Source organism: Perna viridis, chromosome 2 (genome assembly GCF_037379345.1).
Source record: "Perna viridis isolate PV_CMFRI_1.1 ecotype Kerala chromosome 2, ASM3737934v1, whole genome shotgun sequence".
Classification (NCBI taxonomy): Eukaryota; Metazoa; Mollusca; class Bivalvia; order Mytilida; family Mytilidae; genus Perna; species Perna viridis.
The window spans coordinates 54,335,125-54,357,569 of record NC_142446.1 but is presented as its reverse complement, the minus strand read 5'-3'; the positions used below and the strand labels follow the sequence as shown (position 1 = coordinate 54,357,569).

Here is a 22,445-nt window from a genome sequence, read left to right as displayed (position 1 = left end):
AATGTAGGTAAATTATACATAGAATGTAGGTATACATGGATATATTTATTTTGTCCACGTCTATTTACGAAGAGAGTCATTTAACAGATTGATCATATGATTAAGCTATAAATACCCGGTTTTATTACGTACTGATGACGTATTGGGTATTTCAAAAATAGATCAGGGTCATTTGTTATTTTGAAATACATGGTCATATGATGTGTACAATGTATTTGCATCGTAACCTCGTGAGCATTCTTAATACGTAGCAAGTGTATAAATTTCGAAGTGCCAGCAAATCAGTTTTATTCCTCACAATGAACACTAATGCATTACACCACAGAAATATTAACAAAGACAACGATTTATACGATGAGCCCCCACCCCGTAAGTACATATTTTTTTCATTAGAGAACATCTTTTTGGAGAAAAGTAATAAAATCAGAATTATAATTCAGATTTAAATATAATTTTATTTGGCTGACATTATGTTTGTTTATATATATTTATATAATTTAATCGGTACGGATTTAATCGTTTTGTTAATGTAAGCTGTTCTTGACCTTTGTATTTTCATATACATTTGTAATTATGTATGCTTACAAATACAACAATACAATATTTTGTAATATACATACATCCTTCAGTAGTAAGTCTGTTTAATGCTGATTGTGTAAATGCTTATTTTGCATATTTTATGTACAGCCTACCCTGGTCATGAGCCATCCAACCTGCAAAACCAATACTGTGGAAAGGGCAATTTGACCCCAACACAAGTATTGACATATGGCAGTCCTACGGTCTTACTGAAACGGGTGCTACATGAAGATCCTGTGCAAATGAGATGTCCTTATTGTCAGGCTGATATTGTCACTTCTACCAAATATAAGAATGGGTCTGGAACATGGTTAGCATCAGCTGTTATGTGCTGTATAGGGTAAGTTTTGAATGTAAATTGATTTGAAATAAGTCCGGGTAATTGTATCACCCTTTTCAGATCTTTTCATAAGAAATTTATATGCATGTATATTTAATATTACAAAGGGACATTTTGCCCCGTGCAGGTCCGGGTGTTAAAAGAATAGGCCTACAGCAGCGCTAAGCTTGTCGTAAAAGGCGACTAAACAGTGCTCAGAAACCTAGCCGGGGGCTAGGCGCTCTGCCCACAGAGCAACTGGGATGTGTGCCCCAGGTGGTGGAATGGGGTACCCCTGGCGTGTTGCATGCTGGGGTTGTCAGGCTATAATACGGAAAACCTGACCGCAAACCATAGTGGTGCACCGTGTTGGGAAAGATGCCACGTTCCTCGCACGTTAAAGAACCCTGCTGTGGTATTCGATAGGAGTAAGAACCTTTGCGCTCCGCCACTGGAGGGTAAATTACCCGACCTTACCCATCACCCCTTTTTCCAATGGCAATCAAAATTTGTCGACCCTATTATCCTTGTGACCCATCCTTTTTTTTTCATTTCATGTTCATTGTCTGAATATAGCTGAAATATTGCTGCTCGGACGTTAAACCCCAACAAACAAACAAACAAAACAAAGGGACATTTTGCGAAAGGAACTTTATTGGAAAACTATATCAAGATGTTTTGAACGCAAATGAATAACTGCGAATACTAAAATTGTAGTCGAGTGCTCGGCCTTCAGAGCGAGTAATAAATAGTACTCGAGTATACTCGGCCTTCCGTGCGAGTACTGAAATTGTACTCGAGTATTCGGCCTTCCGAGCGAGTACTGAAATTGTACTCGAACATTCTGTCTTCGGAGCGAGGACTCGTGTATTCTTTGCCATCCCTATATAATATAAAGGAATAAAATATATGGAAACGATATTACTGTAATCTAAAAAAGAACAACACGTTGGTGCTTTACTCTCTCTTATAATACAATTTACAAAGAAAGCGTAAATATACCGGAAGTGTAATTATTTTTAATTGATGTAACAAGAATAAGCAAAAACAAAACAAAAAAACACTCTCCTAAAATGTTATATATTGTTTTCAGGATGTATCTTGGATGCTGTTTGCTTCCATTTTGCCTGAAAGGCTGTAAAGACGTTGTTCACAGTTGCCCAAAATGTAAGACAGAGATTGGAAGATACTCACGGCTTGGTGACGATTGAGGACGTCAGTGTAACTTAGTTATATGAAACGTACATTGAAAAGCATCAGCCCAGATGCGACAAGTTCCATCACATTATCAAAATTCAAGAGATTGATTCGGACATGAATGTGTTGTTCAGTTATATTGTATTCTCGAACAAAGAGCAAGGCAACTTAACAAGAAGACGGAAGACAGTACTTAGTCTATTTTATTGCCAATGCAATTGTCATTCTTATCACCATCTGTCGATGTGCATAAAAGGTTTATATAAAAAGTATCAAAATAAATATATTTAAATAATTACTAAAGTCGTATTTTCATGTTTTATTTCAAGACGAATATGTTTCAAGAACTACGGAAGAAAATAGCATTATAAAATTAAGACTATAAAGTTGCAAAGGAAAAATACAATATCATTGCATTGGATTTATGACAATATAATAATGCAGTCGGTACTTTTAGGACATGCAACTTCATAAGCACATCTAGATATTGTAAACTGATATTGTGGCTACTAATGACAAAAAAAAAACTGTATTACATTTACAATGATTTCTTATTTCAACATCATCTCCTTATTAAGGTAAAGTTTACCTATTATCTACTTCAGTTTGTTTTGAAAGTATTCGAAATTTATTTTTTCAAGCTAATACAACAGTATTGAAAAATATCTTTGATTTGTGAAGTGTCGTGAATCCTCACATTTCAATAATAAAAAAATCTGTTCATTATTGAAGCTGTCTTTGTAAAATAAGACAGAATATGAAACATTCATGTCAGAAACCCAGAAAATCAACTATTTCTAAGTCAGACACTAAGTTGCATGCCCTATAATCAGTCGTAAGGAGGTAGACCTAGGATAAAGGACACAACTCTTAAAAATCATTGGTACGTTTGTATTCAGCATTTTACATCAATCTTATGTAAGCATCTAATTAACTTGGATTCATTTTATTCTGCATCAAACGAAAGCGTGAGAGGCTTTGGTGAAATTGAATATGATACAAACATATCACTGATTTCATGAGTTATGTCCCTTACCTTAGGTCTACCTCCTTAAGTCGGCACTCGGGTGCTGCCCTTTTGATACAATAAAAACATAACTTGATTAGGGTATTGGTGTATTACAAGAGTTACTGTTCTTGATTTTGTTGATATTAGCGGGAGATGAATGTATGATTTACTCCAAAATACGGATTTGTTTTCAGGAAAGATATCGGCAAAAAAAATACCGAAGTCAATAATGGGACAAATCAGATAAATCAAAATACAACTACATGTCATAAATGTGTAAACCGACATCACATAAACATTTAAAGCACTAGCATTTCATATAAACTCTAACAAAAAATGTAAGCAACGTCTGGTGATCCGGAATGGGAAGTCAGTGGCATCCGTCACATTGCATTTGATTAAACTAGTTGCAATAATGAAACTTCCATATACACTCTGTCAAGAATAAGTCAATAAGAAGTCCCATCAATAATAACGAAGGCAAATACATATGCAATTCATATCAAATGAAAAATTTAAAAATCATCATTTACTGAAACCTCAATTCAATTGTTGAACAGATGGTCGTAAACTTGAAAATCATAAAATGATAAAAAACAAAAACAAAAAAACATGCGAAAATAAGCGAACCAAATATAAAAAGCAAACATTATATTTAAGACTTTGTAAACAAAAAGAAATGTATCTTTGTCTAAGTAAACATGATGGTTGCTAGATTAAAAACATGAAATGAAGAAAATCTATAGTTACGTAAAAATATAAAATGATTATTATTAAGTAAAAATATCGTGTGTTCGATGAGTTTTTCTACGCCTAGTTTAACCTATAAAGGATACTTATAACATTAAAGGCAATGTCTGAATTTCATATGGATTGGTGCCTTAGCAAAACACAGCTTCCTTGTGCAAGAATAAAATCCTTACAGCCGATAATTATCTACAGGTGAATAATACATGTACCATATAACTTTTAGCTATCGACTATAATACATATTAAGCTAATAGTAAACTTTAGAAGTTTAGTGTGGTTTAGAAATCGATTTGTCACATGACAACTACTTATAGATCGATTGTTTATTCATGTGTTTTACGTAACAAGGAATCAATAACGCCATGTAATGTAAATCAAAGTACTCATGTACTGAATCAAATTATATCGATCGCTTGAATTTTTACGCCTCAAATAATCGTCAAATTGCAAAAATATGGGATAAAAGCAGGGATAAAAGGAAAGTACAGGAATCGAATTCAAACGTATCATTATTGTTTTAAATGGTTAATATTGAACTCTTTGACTTATTTTTAAATTCACCATTCTGATTACGAAGGACATTTAATAAACGCACAACAAAATTCGCGATGCATCGTATGATGCAGTTTACTAGTTTCCGAAATATTCAGGTTCGATGACGGTGTACATGGAACACCTAGATGAATTAATACAAAACATCCAACACACTGCTTGATTGAACTACAAACTACTAGTTTGCCTTTCCCAGTTTCTAAATATTTAATTCGAAATTCAGTTTAAAGATTTTCAGGTCGAAACTGTCTGTCAAATAATTCAAACTTAAGTCACAATCATTGAAAATAAACCATGCCCTTAGATACACGTCCCTCTCAACTAGCTACATTTCTCAGTTGATAAGCTATAGAGCTCAAGTCCCACAAGTTATCGCACAGACACATGTGTGTCATGTAAAAGCGCTTAGTTTCTGGGCACCTAGTTCCAGAGACACGTACAGTAACATAAACACCAAAGTCTTAGAATACAATTTCAACAATTATGTCTGGTGCAGGAAACACTCGCCATGCACTTTTAAGGCCTTGAAGCACCTACAGCTCTATCATTATAACACATGGCCAAACAGAATTATTATTACAAAAAACCAATATCACCAGACGACAGACTAATACCATTCCTGAGAAATGCATTATCGAAATTCCTGTACCATCATCTATAAGCAAATTTTCATTTTTATTTGTCACCTCTGGACTTCCAGTGTTACGAGGCGGTAACCGTAATAAAAATTTAATATAAATTAAAAATGCGTGTAGTCCTTGCCTACCTCATGGAACCTCTTTCTTTATATAAGTGTTTTGATCGTAATCAATGCCCCCTTTCTGTAAATACTAGTATATGGATCCACCAGGTCCTGCATGAAATTTCTTAAAGACAACCCTTCCAATCGACATTCACCATTGCTCTTTTTCATTTCTATGAGCGATGGCTATTAATAATCTCGCAGGATTTTTATTTCTAAATATCAAATGGTTTATTATGCGTCTAAAAGTATTGTATTTGTAGGCGCCTTATTGAATATGATATAATGAACGATTTGTTTTTTATTCTGGTAAATGCATAAAAAAACAGGTACTGGTGATGTTAGAGGTCAACTATTTTTTATTTGGATCGCTGTTAATACAAACCAAATTAATCATCATATTTAGTTCGCAGTAAACGCTGTTTATTGAGTTCGTTTAATGGCGTAAATAGCATAGAATTAAATATGACAGAATAAAAATACATATAAAGTGGACCTACACTGTTGTAATTATCTGCATTTGAACCTTAATGGGGTATGAGAGTGGGACTATTTTCTTGCGGTTATATAAGATAATTTCAGATGCTAACAGGCTTTACAATTCTAAAGGCTCTGGCGACTGTTATATCAATTCTGATCTTCAATCTAAATTGATAAAAAAAACTCACTCGAGTGTTACCATTGGTCACGATCTGATTGGTCACTAGTCTGAATAAAGTCTAGTGAACAAAAATTCAAGTACTTCCCTGTCTATGAATTGTAGGCAAAATGTATATAAGCTGTAGTACATAAAAAAAACCGCAGAGATTTTATTGCATTATCCAAGTATTCATACCTCATAACCTCCAGAAATGACCATCAATGTGTTTGAAAAGCTTACCTTCTTAAGATATTGATGGGTCAAATTTAATGTAAATGAACGATGGAAAATGGTAAGAAAATGTTGTCGTACTTTGTGCCTATATAAACAATCAAAACATATTTACGCCACAGATGCTTCAAGAAAAATTTAAAAGCTTTTCTGTTGTTTTCTAGATATATTGAATATATTTAAGACAAAATACATTCAAAGTGAAATAAATTATGCGCAACCAATTGCCCGATTCTAATACAGATTGGTACTTAAGTGTTCACCAAAGTAGGATAATTATAACATGTTTATTAACAGTATTGATGCTGAGTATTTTGACTTTCGTCTTCTTCTTTTTCAAGTTTTGGATCATTCCTTTCGTACACCACGTGGTTGCACTCTGGGCAAACATGGATGAAATCGCGACAGAAACAGTAAGGTATCAAACAGCAGCCAAGAAAACCACTGCAAAAGACAATCACACACGTCATGTCGTTTATTTTAATACAGAATAATTTAATGCACGAAAAACTAAAGTTATGAAACATGAACATCTAAATCTTATCATCAAACCGTCCTGATTATTTGATAAAATGGTTTCGGAGCAGACTAAATATGAGCATCTTGGATGATTTAATGAACATATAATCTGCCATCTAAGGTTATTCTTATGCGTTCTACACTTTTTATGGCATTCATTTCAAGAATTATTCTGCGTTGCCTTGCGTAATTATATGAGTATGAAATAAGACTGCTTTTAAGCATTAATGCACACATGAAACTGTATTTATTATTTCACTGTGTTATTTTCGAAAATCATGCCAAATGCTTACCCCAGCAGAATGCAACAGACACAGCACGCCTGACCACACTCACTTGGGACATTCTTTACTTTTGTTTTTATCTCTCTGTTACATGAAGGACATTCGGTCTTTCTTGTCTTGCGTTTCTTTTTAATATCTTCTTTCGGATCTGGTTCTTTGTTATCTGGTATTTCTGTCTTGTCTTCAACGTTTACACAAAAAGGTTTAAGTTGAGGCTGAACGAAATTAGTTATTGGTTGTTTGGCAACTGGAGGTGGTTCAATAGTGTGTGGTATACGGAAGTCACACAAGCTGTAAAGGGCAACTGGATCTATAATAACGAAAATGATATTAAATCAGAATTTCCTCTTTGAAAAGCGTATTAGTTGCCTAGATTTTTGGTAAATATTGCATTTGGAAGATAAAAATTATCATAAAATTTTCGAAAATTTAAGGTGGAAGTATAAACTAATTCTATTATAAATGATTCTACAAAAAAAGCAAATGATTATACTTAAAAAATATGATATATAAAAAAGTGAAAGTAACTTCAGGTTTTTAGACCCAAAAGGGAAAAAAATAAAACAAAAAGACATTCCCCACAAGAAACGAAAATAAATCACAGTAAAATTTGAGTAAAAGGTAAAGAATAGGTAACGCTAATGGATACCCCACATTAAGTAGAATCAAAATAGCATTGAAAAAATGGCATCACAACATTGGGACGTTTACATAAATAACAACGTTAACTATCTTCTTACGCTTACAACAATATAGACCCTTTTATGGTAACTTGATGAGCATGCTCAATTCCGCAAGGTAGGGCTTGGGAAAAACAACAGAATTTAACTCGTGGAAGTGTATATTGAGCATGCTCTACGCATGTTCATCGACTATCCCACAGTTAGCATAAAAGGGCATTTTGGAAATACGTTGTGTGAATAAATATATTATAGCTGAAGAAAGTGTAAATGTCTTGTAAATTCCTTTAGATAAGTGGTTGGCTTTATAAACAAATAAACACTGCAAACTGTTGTCCATTATGTACTCGAGAAATAAAAAAAATGTTAGAGTTCATTTTTGAACACAATAGAATACTCGGGCATATACACACGTCTTAAAATGTTTTACATTCCTAAACAATGATAAAAATACTAGTATTTCGGATAACAAATATCCATTTTCAGAATTCAATTGATGAAAGGCTTTTAATTGATCCAATACTTCTGATGTGTTGTCTAGGTTTTAGTATGATCGTAGCATGAAAGTCAAAATTAAAAGTGTCGCGATACATCAAATTAAATTTATAAGTGACCGAATAGAAGAATTTTTTTTTGTTACGAGACAAAATATAGATAGCAAATAAGAAATATAGCATCTTACGTAAAGTAATATAAAATGAACATATGCCTGCCCTTTTCGTGGATAGGGACCCATTCATGAAGCAAGACTATCCCGCGAAAATTTGTGTTTATTTTCGCATATATAGAGATAACTTGACAGTCAAAACCATATTTTCTATAACATAATAACTGTAATTGCTTCAGCCCAAATCACATGATAGTTACAATGAAAATAGAGTATAACAGGAATGAATTGTAATTGGAGAGAGTAAATAACAAAAATATAACAACGAATGCGCGAAACTTGTTCCCCGCACGTGATAAGTAGCAGTCTTTTTTTTTGAATCATGCAAATTCTGCAAAATGTGATACACCCCCCAAAAAGCTACATATTTTTAATTCTGTTATTAAGTTGCTTTATAGATCTTTATGATGAAATGTATAATTATTCATTCCAATCTGTCAGCTCTTACGGATTGATCCAAATGGAAAACCCAATAGTTTCTATCGTACATTGCTTTTTTAGGGTCATTTACAGAGTTATCTCCCTTAATTTTTAATTCTGCAGTACATCCCGTATAATTTTTCATATCTAAAGATCATGGGTTATATAAATAACCACATGCTACCATCTGTTTACTATGACATTTTAAACAAAATATCCAAAATAAAAATATGTAGGCTTTTTAACCATGAATCACATTTTGCATGATTCTTATTCTCAAGCGTTCTCTCTATGATTACTACTTGGTTATCTCATTAATTATATGGATTTTGTCTATAATTTATCCTGCAAGTAAACTTTCTACTATAAAATTTATAGGAGTCGAATTACGCAAAGCTTTTTTCCTCCACTGCATAATATCGTCTCCTAATTACCTTATCAGTTATGAGAAACGTTTAAAAACGTTTATGAATAAGGAAATCAGTATAAAGATGTCATTGCCGACCTCCGCGCTCAAAAGATTGCTAAAAAATTAGCTGTCATGACAAATGTAGTCATATAAAGAGTTATACAATTATAAAATTATTATTACTATTATTCGCTCTCTGTGGTAGCAGCATATGTCTTACTACCGCCAGTACTTTCTACCTCCACTTCCGATATTAAACATTTGATGTACTACGTCTTGCATACAAAAACAATGTTGTGTTTGGCTTTGTTTGCTGGTACAACAAAATATTTTTCATGTATAGTAGACAACCTTAACGGGGTCTTTAAAAATTGGTGTATCATTGTCACCCATTGACCTACTTATTCTTTTCAAAGTTAAAGAGCTCACCTATTTCATCAATTTTGACAACAAGTCAAGGTCTTTGCGGTCTTGTTTTATACATTTTCTGGAACAGCCACATCCATAGGAATTTAAAAGTTCCATATGGAGAGTGATTCATTCTGTTTAGGATCTTTAGCAAGGATAGACTCGTTTTCTTCGATGTCTAAATCTTCTCTAATGGCGCAACCGTAAATGCTGCATTTGAATGAATAATTGTGACAAGAACAGTCAGGTAGTTAAGCCTTGAAGTACTCAATATTGATGTCCTTAAAAATACTCTTTTGTATTTTTTATGCCATTGCTGAAGTATAGGAATGTGAAATAATCGGCATGGATTTATCTTTGTTACACGAAGGAAATTTGTTCGTGACGGTTATGTGGTGGAGGATTTTAGACAAGTTAAAAACATCAGATCGTAGACAACTTCCTAGCATAAACATCTCACTATTGTATGGAAAATCATGTTTTTTTTTCATAAGATCAAATGAAAGTTCAGTGCGGCGACCAGGATTTGCGTAATAAATACAAATATAAGGGGGTGGTATTACTGTTTGAAAAATACAAATTAAATACTTACCAATATGTTTTTGGTTTATATCCGTTGACATATTTTTAATTTTCCCACTGAAGGATCAAAACTCTGAAATTCGTAGTTTCATACATCTATATATCTTATTGAAGAAAGAAAGCATTTCAACAAGATCTTAGATTTAAGGCGATTAAAATTATCTTACCGTTATTAAATTGTGACATCTTCCCAACTGTCTTAAAAAGCAGGCCCTTTATACATATCTTCCAGAACACGGTTCTTACATTTCTTTACAGTCAGGACTCAAACAAAGCCTTCTTCGATTTTTTTTAAGTACGTTAAGAAAGTAAATTTACAATCTCAATAAAATGTTTCTTATATTCTCATACAGTAAAGAGTAAAATAAACAAATAATTGCATGAAATTGACTATGTTAAATAATAAATTGAACTACAATCGAAGTTAGCATTTGAACCAATAGGATAGGTAAGTCTCGTCATGTGACCCCGTGATTTCACTAGAATGGGTCCTAGTCTGCCATTCAAAAGCATGGAGATTTGCCATTTAGAGAGCATTTAGTTAAGTTATAAGGACAAAGCATCTTTTTGTGTAAAAAAAAAATACCGATAAAAAATGACAAATATCTATCTCTACATGATAAAGGAATGAAGATAAAACATAAAATGGGAGATTTTATAATGTTTTACAGCGTTTCGAGTACCCGGAAGTAAACAATACTTCGGTTTTCAATACGTTCTACATCAGAAATTCCGGTAAAGAAAATGAAACTAGAACGAGACTTGCATACCCTATTGCAACATACAAAATCAAAACGCAGTTGCGGCAAAACTAAAAACCAGAATATGATAACACAATGCACAAAAAAGAAATACTAATATACAAAATGTTGATCTTGTTTTTTTTTTTCAATGCAATTATTGATTAAATTTTATGAAACGAAAAATAAGGTAGCAATGTTTATACAATTAATAATGAGGAACAGATACTATATTGTCTTAGCTTAATTACGATCTACACCGAGGTATCTCTTTTTGTTTTTGTTTTTAAGTATAGCGAAGTTTGGAATATTTATATAACAGGATTGTTTTGGTTTTTAATCGATTAAGTAGCGGTATTGGAAATGTTTTCAAGTCCTTTGATTTTATTCTTATATACCAACAAATATTCCTCATATTGTACTATTTAAAATACAGATAAATAACATGTTGTTATGGTTATTATTCTCAAATAAAATAAAACACAAATGTATTTGAAAAAAGTTTGAAGATACTTAATTTTGTAAGAACAACATCAAATAAAATCTTTGAATTTTTTTTTATCAGATATGGTGCACTTCTTTATTTTAAACACTCGACATAACCAATGGTAAGTATTGTGTGCAATGATCACAAATCTGTTTCCCCGCATTTTAAAACCATTTTTAAAATAGAAAGGCACCTTAATCACCTTAATAATAACGAATTAGATTATTATGCTATCGCACCTTTCCCTGAACTTCAGATAACGAACGCTTCTCTTGTCTGTATCACGATCAACCCGAAAAAAAAATCGACAAAATAATAAAAATAAACATTCAAGCGAATAGCGAAACCGTCAAAACTTGATTTATTTTTTGTATGTTTCATACACTATTTTTTCACTGACTCGTGGTTTTTAACGCACTAACTGTCCTTATAGGTTCCATATGAACAACCCTTAAACAAGTTCCATTTGTGGCTTTAGAAGATAACTTTAGTAGATTGGGTGGATCAGAGGTAACGCGAGTTTGAAGGTATTGTCAGTGATTGTATGGTTCCTTGTATCGTCGATGTTGGTTTTTACAATGTCTATTTTTAAAGCACGTGTGTCGATATGCCCGGGCCAGATAATGTCGATGACGAAGAAAACTGTTGAACGGGAATCTTTTCTTTGTTTACACTATTGTTGAATTTTGCATCCAAGTATTTTATTTCTTTTTTGGGACAGTCTTCAGTAACACGGTCGGCTATAATACCCTTCCAAATATGTAGATCAAAGCTGCAATGGCTGTCACTTGACAGTGTGGTTTACATGATACAGCTATATACGCGCTTTATACCTATCATAAGTTTACATGTAATGATATTTCATCCACAGAATTCAGTGTATTTCATTTTCAAGAAAGGGTATAGTGTATTTCACTTTCAGGTTATTGAGTGTATACAGTATTGGTGAGCTTTTATTTTTATTTTTTTTCCTTGTACAGATACAAAATATAAGATCCCCCCCCCAAAAAAAAAATATGTTAAAGGGGGTCTAATGTGTTGTAAAATTTAAGATGATATAACAAGACGATTCTAGAACAAGCAAAGTAAAGCTTAAAAATACCAATTATATAAAAAGTGCAAATTTCTGTATGTTGTACTCTCAATTTTTAAGAAATGAACAGTCATCATCAGCAGCCTTAGAAACAAATACTTGAGAAGTTCCAGATTTAAAAAATAATAATATACAAGAAGTGATCAAAACAATGGTAAGAAGCCAAATCCAGCACATATGGGTCTTCCAATGTAAACATTGTATACTATATTATTGTTGTAGAAATCGTGTATGTAGAGGTCAAAGAGTAATCAAGGGAACCAAGGTTATAGCGGTAATCAAAATATGATATATTATATCACACGATTCTAATAATGGTACATTTAAACATACAATCTGAGTAATGACGTAGTATCTGCTATATACTGATGGTTTATGATTTCGTAATAAGCTATGAAGTCATTTGGTTTCTCGGGTCGTTTCTTTTGTATCTAGCTATTTCCTTGTTGCATTTAGGACAGTTATGAATAACATCCTTAAATCTGTCCATGAAGCATGGGATTAACCAACATCCAAGGCCACAACTGGAAAAAAACTATAATTGCTTGAATTAATGCACTGATGATTTCGTAAAAAAATTCTATAATCACGAAATTGCATTTAAAATGAATAGAAGCGTTGCAATACTGTTTCAGACATTCTTTTATTAGTAGAAGTGTACGGACATAGTTGTGCATGTCATTGATTTTTCAGCCTAACCAGTTGTTTCAATTTTTTGGGGTAAAAACCTAAATTGAGCAGTTACTTCGCCAATCACAAACGCGAGCTATTTCGTTTTTAACATCTATTAAAGTTTAATATGCGATCGGGTTCCTTCCTTCATATTTTTAAGATGCAATTCTTAGAAACTTTCCTGGCGTATTCAGGATAAATTGATATATTGATAATATACAATGATTTCACCATTTTAGAAGCACGTAAGGCTTGTACTCTATCGTGTGATTTCTTTTTAAGTCTAAGTCTTTTATATCAAAATGTGCAATAAATGTGATTGGTGTTTTGTGTTTCAATATGCTGCATTGTTAAATTTTAACATTCTTGTTGTATTTGCTTACTTTAAGTAAATGGTGTCTGAATTTTAAAAAAAATCAGACACCATATTCTTGCATGAAATTGACAACCGACTCTCCTCTCCCAAATAATCTCAAAAGCATCGTTTGTTTTGGCCGTTCAGAAGCAGTAATTTTGTAACATCAACGTGGAACGCTTCCGATTTATATAAATTTTGTGTAAATACTGTATAGTTGTCATTCATGTAAATCTCGGCAAAATATATAGTTCGTTTGTATAAAGTATTGTTGCTGTGTATCAACCTTGGGGATACTATCTTTTCCTTATTATTTTATCGCAGAAGTAAATAACAAGCACATACTTTGTTCACATATAATAGCGACAAAATACACGATGTACCTGAAAAGCCAACATTGTTGCATGTAGGTTACTGCCATGGCACAGGTTAGATATCATATGACGATTATTATGAGTCAATCTTATAACGAAGAAGTTAATCAAACCTTTATGACTCAATATATAAAGAACGAAGTCCTCATATAGGGAATAATATGTATTTTGACCTATGAACCAATAAGTGGTTGGTCCAGAATGTCAGATAATGGAGAAAGAAATGCGGATTTAACTAGACTTGCAAAATGGTATCAGGCTACTGGTATTAGCAGCGAAAGCGAAGTTGGAGTAACCAGGACACTACGCATTACCATCACTATCGGAGATGTGACGCAATTTGATAACTGAGAAATGAACGAAACTGTCCTGCACATTTAAGTACAACTTTGCCTAAATACCAGTAATTAGTGATGCGTGCATTTCTTAATCCCCATTTTTTTAAAATTCTTCAGCAGGCCTCATAGAAAATGTATTAATAAATAATAGTGCACATGATAAAACAAATTTGTTACGTTCTACTACAGAAAAGAACGGGAAAAAAATTCACAATGTAAAAAAAATATTTCACGAAATATGATAATATCAGATTCATGGAAATGAACATACGAAAGGTTTTGTTTGGACGTTACAAATGTATTTTACCAGTTTCATTAATTATTTTGTGATATGATGAATCACCCTGCCTGTTTTTAAGACAAAAACCATACTGAAAACACTCCTAGTAATTTCCAAACTGTTAAAATGTCCTTGATTATTATCTTACTTCACTGCATGGCATTGTCATCTTAGAATTTACAACTACCTCATTTATTTTGTTACTTATTCTACACTTTATCGTACCCAAGTACAGCTAACACGGCTGAATAAAATATGTTCGTCGTTCCTCGGACAAAATTCAGTTTTGTTGTTATGTAATCATTACAGTGTGGGCATGTCATTTGTTTTGACTGGAAGTTTACAAATACCACTTGCCCTCCTCGTCTTGTCTCCGACATATTTCCAAGTCTAGTTAAATGAAACTTTTATAAGTGAAAAAAAAATATAATGGATATTGATGAATATTTTTTTAAATATTAAACTTGTGTTTTAACTAATATTTTTGTCGTGCGTCGGTGGTGTATCATGTAGAATGACATCTATAATTTTCAAAAATTACGGTTTTTTTTGTTAACAATATCAAGAGAAAGTGCGAATATCTCATTCATATTATATGATCCTCAAAGACCACATACTACAGTTAAGATAGTATCCACTAAACATGGTTTAATGTTGGAATATCTACATTGCACCACATTTAGGAATACCCTTGGTAAGAATTTTTTTCAAACAGTCGTACAATAGTATACTATTTCCCAAACTTATGATTTCTCGCTGCAAGATCCAACACATTGATATGTTTTTCCTTGAATTGTATTTGTGTGTTAAATCTAGCTTCTCGAGCCAAACTTAAGTTTTTTTTGTTATAACCTTTATTTTGTTAAATCCATAAGTTGGTGTATGTATAGCTGCTCCCCCCTCCCCCACAAACTAAACATATCGATAATAAATATCGGAGCGTCAAATGTAGGACAATTTCATATTCATATTATCATTCATTTCATGTTCATCGCCTGAATATAGCTGAAATATTGCTGCTCGGGCGTTACACGCCAACAATCAATCAATCAATCAATCAATCAAAAGTAGGACAGATCACAAGTATTGTAAACCGCCAAATTATGGCGGTAGTTTTGTTTTCGTTATTTTCACGCCAAGATCCGTAACGTAAAAAATATACACTGTCGCAAATATTTTTTCCGAAAAACATTACAGTACAAACAATTAAAATATCGCGAATTCAAAACTGTCCGAAAACAAATTTGTATCAGAAACAGAGAAAAAAGACGGCGCGAAAATTTCCAATGTTTACAGTACATTAACAGAAAACACAGCCGTTTTACTTAGACAATGATGGAGATAACATAGAATTAAATATAAAATTGTACACGAGGAAAACAAGTTATCCCACACACAAAAACAAAAACAAAAACAAAAACAAAAACAAAACGACGAATTTTACAACGAATTTCAAAAATAGGAAGAAACAAAGTAACTGCAAAATCTGTGCAGGAAAACTTAATTGATATGTAACTTACGGTATGACTACTTATCCTTTGTGAATGTATTGTAAAACTAACTCAATATCTAGATTTTAAACAATGCATGCTTGATATACATTTATGACAGTAAAGATAATTAAAAGATATGTTATTCATTATCTGATGTTATGTATAAACCTCAGTCGTATTCGTTCTGTTTACTGGATCAAAACATTTTGATGATATCTTTCATACTTCCTAATTAAAGTATCAATACATATAAAATTCATGAAATGCCAATTAGAGATGATACAAGATGCAAGAAAACCTCTGAAAAAGGAGACTTTCTGGCATTTAAACATATACAATTCTTTTCACAAAAATCGTAATTGTAAAATTAGTCGTAAATTATGACGCAATAATAAATCATAGTATAGTGACGTCATATTACTCTTACGAAAGTGCTGCAGATCTCTATTTGGGAGAAAGTCGTTCATTCATCTACCAAAATCAAGAACAATAACTATCGAAAGGTTCCGATTTCATGTAAAGTGCAATTACCGAAAGAAAAACTAAAACTGTTTACGCGGTCTGTAACCGTCAAATGTGGATTTGATGGGTTTTTGGCATGTATGAAATGAGGAGGGTTGTGATCACGCTATAACCCCACCGCATGTTTTGCATTTGTCCCTAGTCAAGAATTTCAGGCCTCTGTATCTCTTTTGTTTTCACTTTCAGTTTACTTTTATGTTTCTGGAGTCTATATAAGGGCAACTATTTCACTGCAACTGTGTATGACGTTGTTTAGGTCGGATGCGGCCTGCCTTGTGGTGTGATTGTTCCTGGTCGTTCACTGAAATTCATTCTGCAGTGTAGAGAATACAACAGGTAAGTGTAAAGCATTTTAAATAGCACTACACATAAGAATCAGGCAAAATGTTGGTAGTTCATGGTTGGAAAGCCTATTTATTTTTTATTTTTGATATTTTGTTTAAAATGTCATAGTAAACAGAAGGTAACGTGTCTTTCATAGATCCCTTATTCATAAGAGGTAAAAATTATATAGAACGCACTGTTTAATTAAAAATTAAGGGAGATAACTCTGTAAAGGACACATAAAATATACATAAAAATATCTAAGAAACGATTGGATTTTCAATGTGAATTAACTCCTAAGAGCAAACAGATTGGAATGAATAATTATTAAATTCGTCATAAAGACCTTTTAAGCAACTTAATAACAAAAATAACAAATGTAACCTTTTTAGGTTGTACCACATATTACAGAATTCGCATGATTCTTACAAAGACTACTACTTAAATATCTCAGATGGCTTGTTTCACTGAATTACATTCTGTGAAAACTGTTTTATTTTGATTCTCCATTCTTTGGCCTCTGTCGTAAAAGACATGGCACAGTTTAACGATATTGAAAATAAAAATGGTAGTAGTTGTTGTTGTTGTTGTTATTTTTTTTTTATTTTTTTTATTTTTTTAGAAAATAATGAAATATATGGATACCTCAAAACTTGAAATCAGTTGCTAGGATTTTCCCTTTTTTGTAATCTTAGGAATTGTATTATATGAGATGTGATCCGTTTAGTTTAGATGATTTTTTTCCTAAACAGATAAACTTTATAAACTATATTGCCAAAAATTTTAAAAAAAGCGGTAAACAGAAAGTAAATAAGAGAGATGGTTTTGCCATAATGCGTCCAGGCACGATCTTCTGTTGTATTTGGTTCTAATGCAGATGATTCGAGTTTGCTTCATGGAACACTTGTGGAGCGTACCGAAATTTGCATAATTAATACGACTGGTACTTTTTAATTTGGATAGTCTAATACAGAATAAATATTTTGGATATGAAACAAACTCGCATTTTTGTGTATAATACACGTCATTTATTTTCTTCACATGAGTCAATGCATATTTAACAACGTCTTCATGTCACGTGATTGTGCAATGAAAACTGATTTGTTCAATGTGCGTGTCATAGTTTTCCATTCCTCTTTCGACTACCCCGGACTCAACTTTTTATGAGCAACTCGGCGGGTGTTTCTAGAAAAGTAGAGGACGCTTACCCTACCGGTGCACCTGGTCCATGCTCCCAGTGTTTAGTGGAGTCCGAGTTGCTCATTTGCTTTTGTTGCTTTGTGTGTATGATTTTAGTTACTTTATATTCTTTGTTGTGTATGTCTGTTTTCCATGTCTGGTCTTTGTCCCTGGATTACATTCTTTTGATTACCCTTAGAACCTTGGTTCCCTTGATTACTCTTTGATTACCACTATAACCTTGGTTCCCTTGATTACTCTTTGTTATAATGAGTTGTATGTTTAATTCACCAGGGTGGGAACGATTATTGAAAATGCAACAAGCTGATGATACCATCATTAAATTTGAAACACAATTTGCACAACCTGACATCTTTTTAACCACATTCACAAAGGTTTTCTCTTATCGTAGACAAAATATATGCCGCGCTTTAAATACGTCTATGATTGGTTGGGTCATTTCGTTTAAAAGTAGCAATCACATGACCACAATCCGGACAAATGTGGGTAACGTCTTTGAATTTATTCAAACAAAATGGGAGAAGACAGCAGCCTAAAACACATCTGCAATTGAAATAAATAATACAATTAATGTAAAGTCAAATTACTAATGTTACCTGTTTCTCAATTTTCATTTCACGTGACTGAGTTTAGAAATCCGAATGGTAGTTTTAATATCTATTGAATTTAATAAAAATGATCAAATTTAAAAAAAAAAGTGACTCAAATTTATCTTGCAACTGCACGTCAGATTTTGTCCCTTTTTTGTTTACTTTTCAGTGACAACAAAATGATCATAATTTGAAAAATAACTCTGAAAGTTTGAAATATATGATAAAGATAAAGTTTTGAAGTGAGCGAAGTTTCTTTAGCATTTGAAGCAACACGTTAAATCCAATACTGATATCTAGTTGTAAAAAGTCTGAACGATAACTACAAACACGTATCTTTAATCGAATTTTCCAAAATTATACCTCATATTATTTAATTAATTTAATTTGAATAAATGACTCTTTTGTGATACGTTGATTAGCATGCTCAATATACACTTCCGCGAGGTAGGCCTTGGGTAGAACAAAAGAATATTCCTCGCGGAAATGAATATTGAGCATGCTCTGCGCATGCTCATCGACTATCCCACGTTAGCACTGGGTCTATTATTCAACTTGTAGGATCGTTAAAAATCATTTTTCTCGCTTTCCTGATTTTAATTAAGGAAGTAGACCTAGGGTAAGGGACATAACTCTTGAAATCAGTGATATGTTTGTATCATATTCAATTTCACCAAAACCTATCAAGCTTTCATTCGAAACAGAATAAAATCAGTCCTAGTTACTTTGATGCTTACATAAGATTGATGTAAAATACTGAATACAAACGTTCCAATGATTTATAAGAATTGTGTCCATTACTCGATGTCTACCTCCTTAAGTAGAGTAAATAAACCAACCCGAGGAGTATGCAACAACAACACCAGGAATATGAATTGTCTCCAACGTCGTATCTCAGTTGGGTAGTCACAAGACGTTTACAATGTGAACATGTCATTTCTTTCGGCTCAAAATTAGCAATGTGTATCTTGAAGGGATCATGATGTTCGTGATGTTCATGGTGCCCATTATCACTGTGATTGGTATGGTGGTGATGGCTTGTCGAGTGAGGTTGTTCTGAGGTAACGTTAGCTGTTTCAAAGGTATTTTTCGGTGGGTGTTTAGATTCTGTACCAATAAAAAAAAATTAATATAAAAAATACAAGTTTGATTTGAGATTTTTCTACAGTGAATCTAACGTTACTTTTCCTTCTGTTTTCCTGCCTGTTTTTTACGCAGTTTATGCAGATATCGCCATGTCACCACTATGCTGCATCTATACTTAGTATGATTTTGTTGCTTACAATATATATAAAGTTCCTGATGTTTTTCTTAACATTGAGCAATTGTGCCTTTTAAAAACGCCCGTAGATTAGCGGTTTTGTGTGATATAAAACTAAGCTTCAAAAGCTAAAAGAACCTATATTCTGTTGGTCAATCAAGTAGACTTCACTACTAAGCAAATCTTGTGATGATTAGTAGGATGTTTGACTTTATTTACATTGTCGTATTGTATACCATATACTTGTGATTAGCCTATTTTAGGCACATAAATACCAAAATACCATTTTTAAAAGTATTGAGAAATTTCGGTAAGCTGTAAACGTTTTTCAAGGTATAACCTCTCATCAGCAACATTAGAAGTCAATACATGCAAAAGATCATTATCAAAAAATGAATTGTGCACAAGAAATACTAAAACCCAATAATAACGATATAGAAAGCCGAATCCAGCACCGAGAAGTACTACCAAGTGTTTCAGGGGTTCATTTAATTGTGTTTCTCATTTGTTTCCAAAAGCTGAAAGTGAATGTTATATAAAGTAGAAGATATTGTTATAAAAGCAATAGGTCTAGCATCCTTGGTCCAATGGTGAAACCCGGTTCATATCCTTGGTAAATATTGTTATCAACTAGTGGTATATACAGTGTGGAGCATTGTTCAATCACTGCTCCGACTCCAAAATTAATCAAATGAAGGTAACATGACAAACAGCACGAAGAAATCAAATTTGAAAAACACAGACACAAATAAGCAGCAATGCTACAAATCAGGCTTACCGTTCTGTACATTGCATGCTCTCGTGTTGTCATTCAATATTGATATGGTCCTTTTGAAAAATATTGATTCGTAATACGTATTAATCAACTTGATATACAGGCAATACTATACAAGATTATAATTTAATAAATAGTTTCAATATTATTCCAAGCCAAATGAGAAGAATTTAAATATACAAACTTAACCTAGTTCCTATAAAAATATATATCAAAATTTAAATCAAAATCTTATTAAACGTAGTTCTATTATACATTCATATGTAAACAAATAAATAAATATTGACTACAACGGTCCATTGACGCAAGATATTGGTGAAACTTTTTTTTTTCAAAACGGCTCACTTTGTTTGTTACATTGTCAAATCTTATGATTAAAACACTTCTGTACTGTTGTATATCAAACAGCAGATTGTTTAACATAGAAGGTGGTGATATCATTATTTCAGATATGGTTTATAATTCTTCTATTGTTTTTAGGTCTTCCAACTTTTCAATTTTCATATTTAACCGCCTCACGTTAAATTGACGGTATTTGAAAATAAAAAAGTCACATCACCAAACATTTGATTTTTAAACTTTATCATATAAGTGTAACACCAGCATACCGAAATTTACACCAAATATGATTGCTATTTTATTTTACTTAATTTTTTTGTATATATACACATGTATATTAGCCATGACTGCAATTTAATTGATGTAAAAAATACATAAAAAAAAGGAAAGGCTTCGGTATATGTCAATATACGAACTTCTAATCTTAATTTCAATTAGTTTCATATAATGACACAGGATATAAATTTATGTATATGAAAATAATTGAAAAAAATGCGTTTTTTTCTATTAATATATTGACTTACCTGGTTGTAACATACTGAAAACCTTTGGAGATAAATGAGAATTTTTTCACACCAAGGCCATATACATAATACCATTTGTCAAAGACCTTAAACTCCAATTATATAGACATTTAAACTATTAATAGATGAAAATTTAAATTCAAATGCGTAAAAAATCCCAACGCCAAGGAGTCGTCAATTGGTGATTTAGAGGCCTGCAAAATCCCAATGTCGATGAATTGTCATTTCGCGATTTACAACTTTGCAACCACCTCCTTATGAATAAAAATACAATAAATATGTAGGCATACGATTTTCATCTTAATTCTCATTTGATATTAAGTATCAGTCCTTGTAAGACTCGTGCAAATTCTGTGATATGTGATACACCCCAAAAAAGGCTACACATTTTTATTGTTGTTATTAAGTCGACTTATATGTGTACATGATGAAATGTATAATTATTCATTCCAATCTGTCTTTTCATAGTAAATAATTTACATTAAAATCCAACAGTTTCTTTTCTATTTTATCCCTGAATTTTGTATTATATTCTAGAGTACATTCTATATAATTTTTTATCTCCTAAGAGCATGCGTTATATGGAAAACCACATGTTAATTTCTGTTTACTATAGCATTTTAAACAAAATATCAAAAATAAAAATATGTAGGCTTTCCACCCATGTATCACATTTTGCATGTTTTTTTAGCTAGAGTAATAGTTAATACTCTACATTCTTTTCCGCATTATATTCCCTATAAACGGCCATCAATCTTCTTATTTGTTCGCCAATTTAGCTCCTTAAAAATACTTCTGTTAATTGGCCGATTCAGTTATTACATGGTTATGTTTGAATCTTTCAGTCGTAAACTGTCATAAGCTATTGGGTGTGTAAATTTTAATATAAGATATATCGTGACCAATTTTTGCGGTTCCTGTTTTTAATATCAGCAAAAAAGGTTACTTAAATCATTAACTGACTGTAGCTCTTGGTGAACACCATACACACATGCACCTTTTTGTTCTTGTTTTATTTGTCTCGTGCGTAATATGTTAAAAGTCAATATTACATTACAATCATTCCAAGTGTTTCAAGTTCAATGTTTAT

At 32.3% G+C, this 22,445-nt stretch overlaps 3 protein-coding genes across 8 annotated transcripts; 1 reads left to right on the top strand and 2 right to left on the bottom strand.

Moving 5' to 3' along the window:
* Positions 1 to 111: 111 nt before the first annotated feature.
* On the top strand, positions 112 to 2,398 carry LOC148626060 (LITAF domain-containing protein-like). Its single transcript, XM_088569678.1, has 3 exons — positions 112 to 369; positions 688 to 919; positions 1,992 to 2,398. The coding sequence occupies exons 1-3, from the start codon at positions 300 to 302 to the stop codon at positions 2,107 to 2,109; spliced, it is 420 nt and encodes a 139-aa protein (XP_088425804.1). The 5' UTR covers positions 112 to 299; the 3' UTR covers positions 2,110 to 2,398.
* Positions 2,399 to 2,407: 9 nt separating this feature from the next.
* Positions 2,408 to 12,702, bottom strand: LOC148626059 (uncharacterized). Of its 5 annotated transcripts, none has more exons than XR_015919980.1 (4): positions 9,999 to 10,061; positions 9,428 to 9,616; positions 6,832 to 7,132; positions 2,408 to 6,463 (listed from the first exon to the last, which is right to left on the bottom strand). XR_015919980.1 is itself a non-coding variant. In XM_088569675.1 (4 exons), the coding sequence occupies exons 2-4, from the start codon at positions 10,027 to 10,029 to the stop codon at positions 6,310 to 6,312; spliced, it is 486 nt and encodes a 161-aa protein (XP_088425801.1). In that variant the 5' UTR covers positions 10,030 to 10,061; positions 12,642 to 12,674; the 3' UTR covers positions 2,408 to 6,309. The 5 variants fall into 5 exon arrangements, 3 of the variants coding, with proteins under 3 accessions (XP_088425801.1, XP_088425803.1, XP_088425802.1); XM_088569675.1 differs by lacking the exon at positions 9,428 to 9,616 and adding an exon at positions 12,642 to 12,674; XM_088569677.1 differs by lacking the exon at positions 9,428 to 9,616 and adding an exon at positions 12,642 to 12,674 and having other exon boundaries at positions 6,875 to 7,132.
* On the bottom strand, positions 12,696 to 21,695 carry LOC148626058 (LITAF domain-containing protein-like). Of its 2 annotated transcripts, XR_015919981.1 has the most exons (5): positions 21,356 to 21,695; positions 20,496 to 20,545; positions 19,296 to 19,563; positions 15,848 to 18,409; positions 12,696 to 12,832 (listed from the first exon to the last, which is right to left on the bottom strand). XR_015919981.1 is itself a non-coding variant. In XM_088569679.1 (3 exons), exons 1-3 carry the CDS (start codon positions 21,366 to 21,368, stop codon positions 18,277 to 18,279), a joined length of 414 nt encoding a protein of 137 aa, XP_088425805.1. In that variant the 5' UTR covers positions 21,369 to 21,492; the 3' UTR covers positions 18,170 to 18,276. The 2 variants fall into 2 exon arrangements, 1 of the variants encoding a protein (XP_088425805.1); XM_088569679.1 differs by lacking the exons at positions 12,696 to 12,832; positions 20,496 to 20,545 and having other exon boundaries at positions 18,170 to 18,409; positions 21,356 to 21,492.
* Between the last annotated feature and the right edge of the window lie 750 nt (positions 21,696 to 22,445).

Excerpts from the sequence above, each read along its gene's own strand:
- LOC148626058 (XM_088569679.1), bottom strand. Across the intron at positions 18,410-19,295 it reads TGTTGTTGCATACTCCTCGG|ATGTGTTTTAGGCTGCTGTC; the intron begins GTTGGTTTATTT and ends TTTCAATTGCAG.
- LOC148626060 (XM_088569678.1), top strand. The coding sequence starts at position 300 with ATGAACACTAATGCATTACACCACAGAAATATTAACAAAGACAACGAT. Across the intron at positions 370-687 it reads ATACGATGAGCCCCCACCCC|CCTACCCTGGTCATGAGCCA; the intron begins GTAAGTACATAT and ends TTTTATGTACAG. Across the intron at positions 920-1,991 it reads GCTGTTATGTGCTGTATAGG|GATGTATCTTGGATGCTGTT; the intron begins GTAAGTTTTGAA and ends TATTGTTTTCAG.
- LOC148626059 (XM_088569675.1), bottom strand. The coding sequence starts at position 10,029 with ATGTCAACGGATATAAACCAAAAACATATTG. Across the intron at positions 7,133-9,998 it reads TATAAACCAAAAACATATTG|ATCCAGTTGCCCTTTACAGC; the intron begins GTAAGTATTTAA and ends TCGTTATTATAG. Across the intron at positions 6,464-6,831 it reads GTCTGTTGCATTCTGCTGGG|TGGTTTTCTTGGCTGCTGTT; the intron begins GTAAGCATTTGG and ends TGTCTTTTGCAG.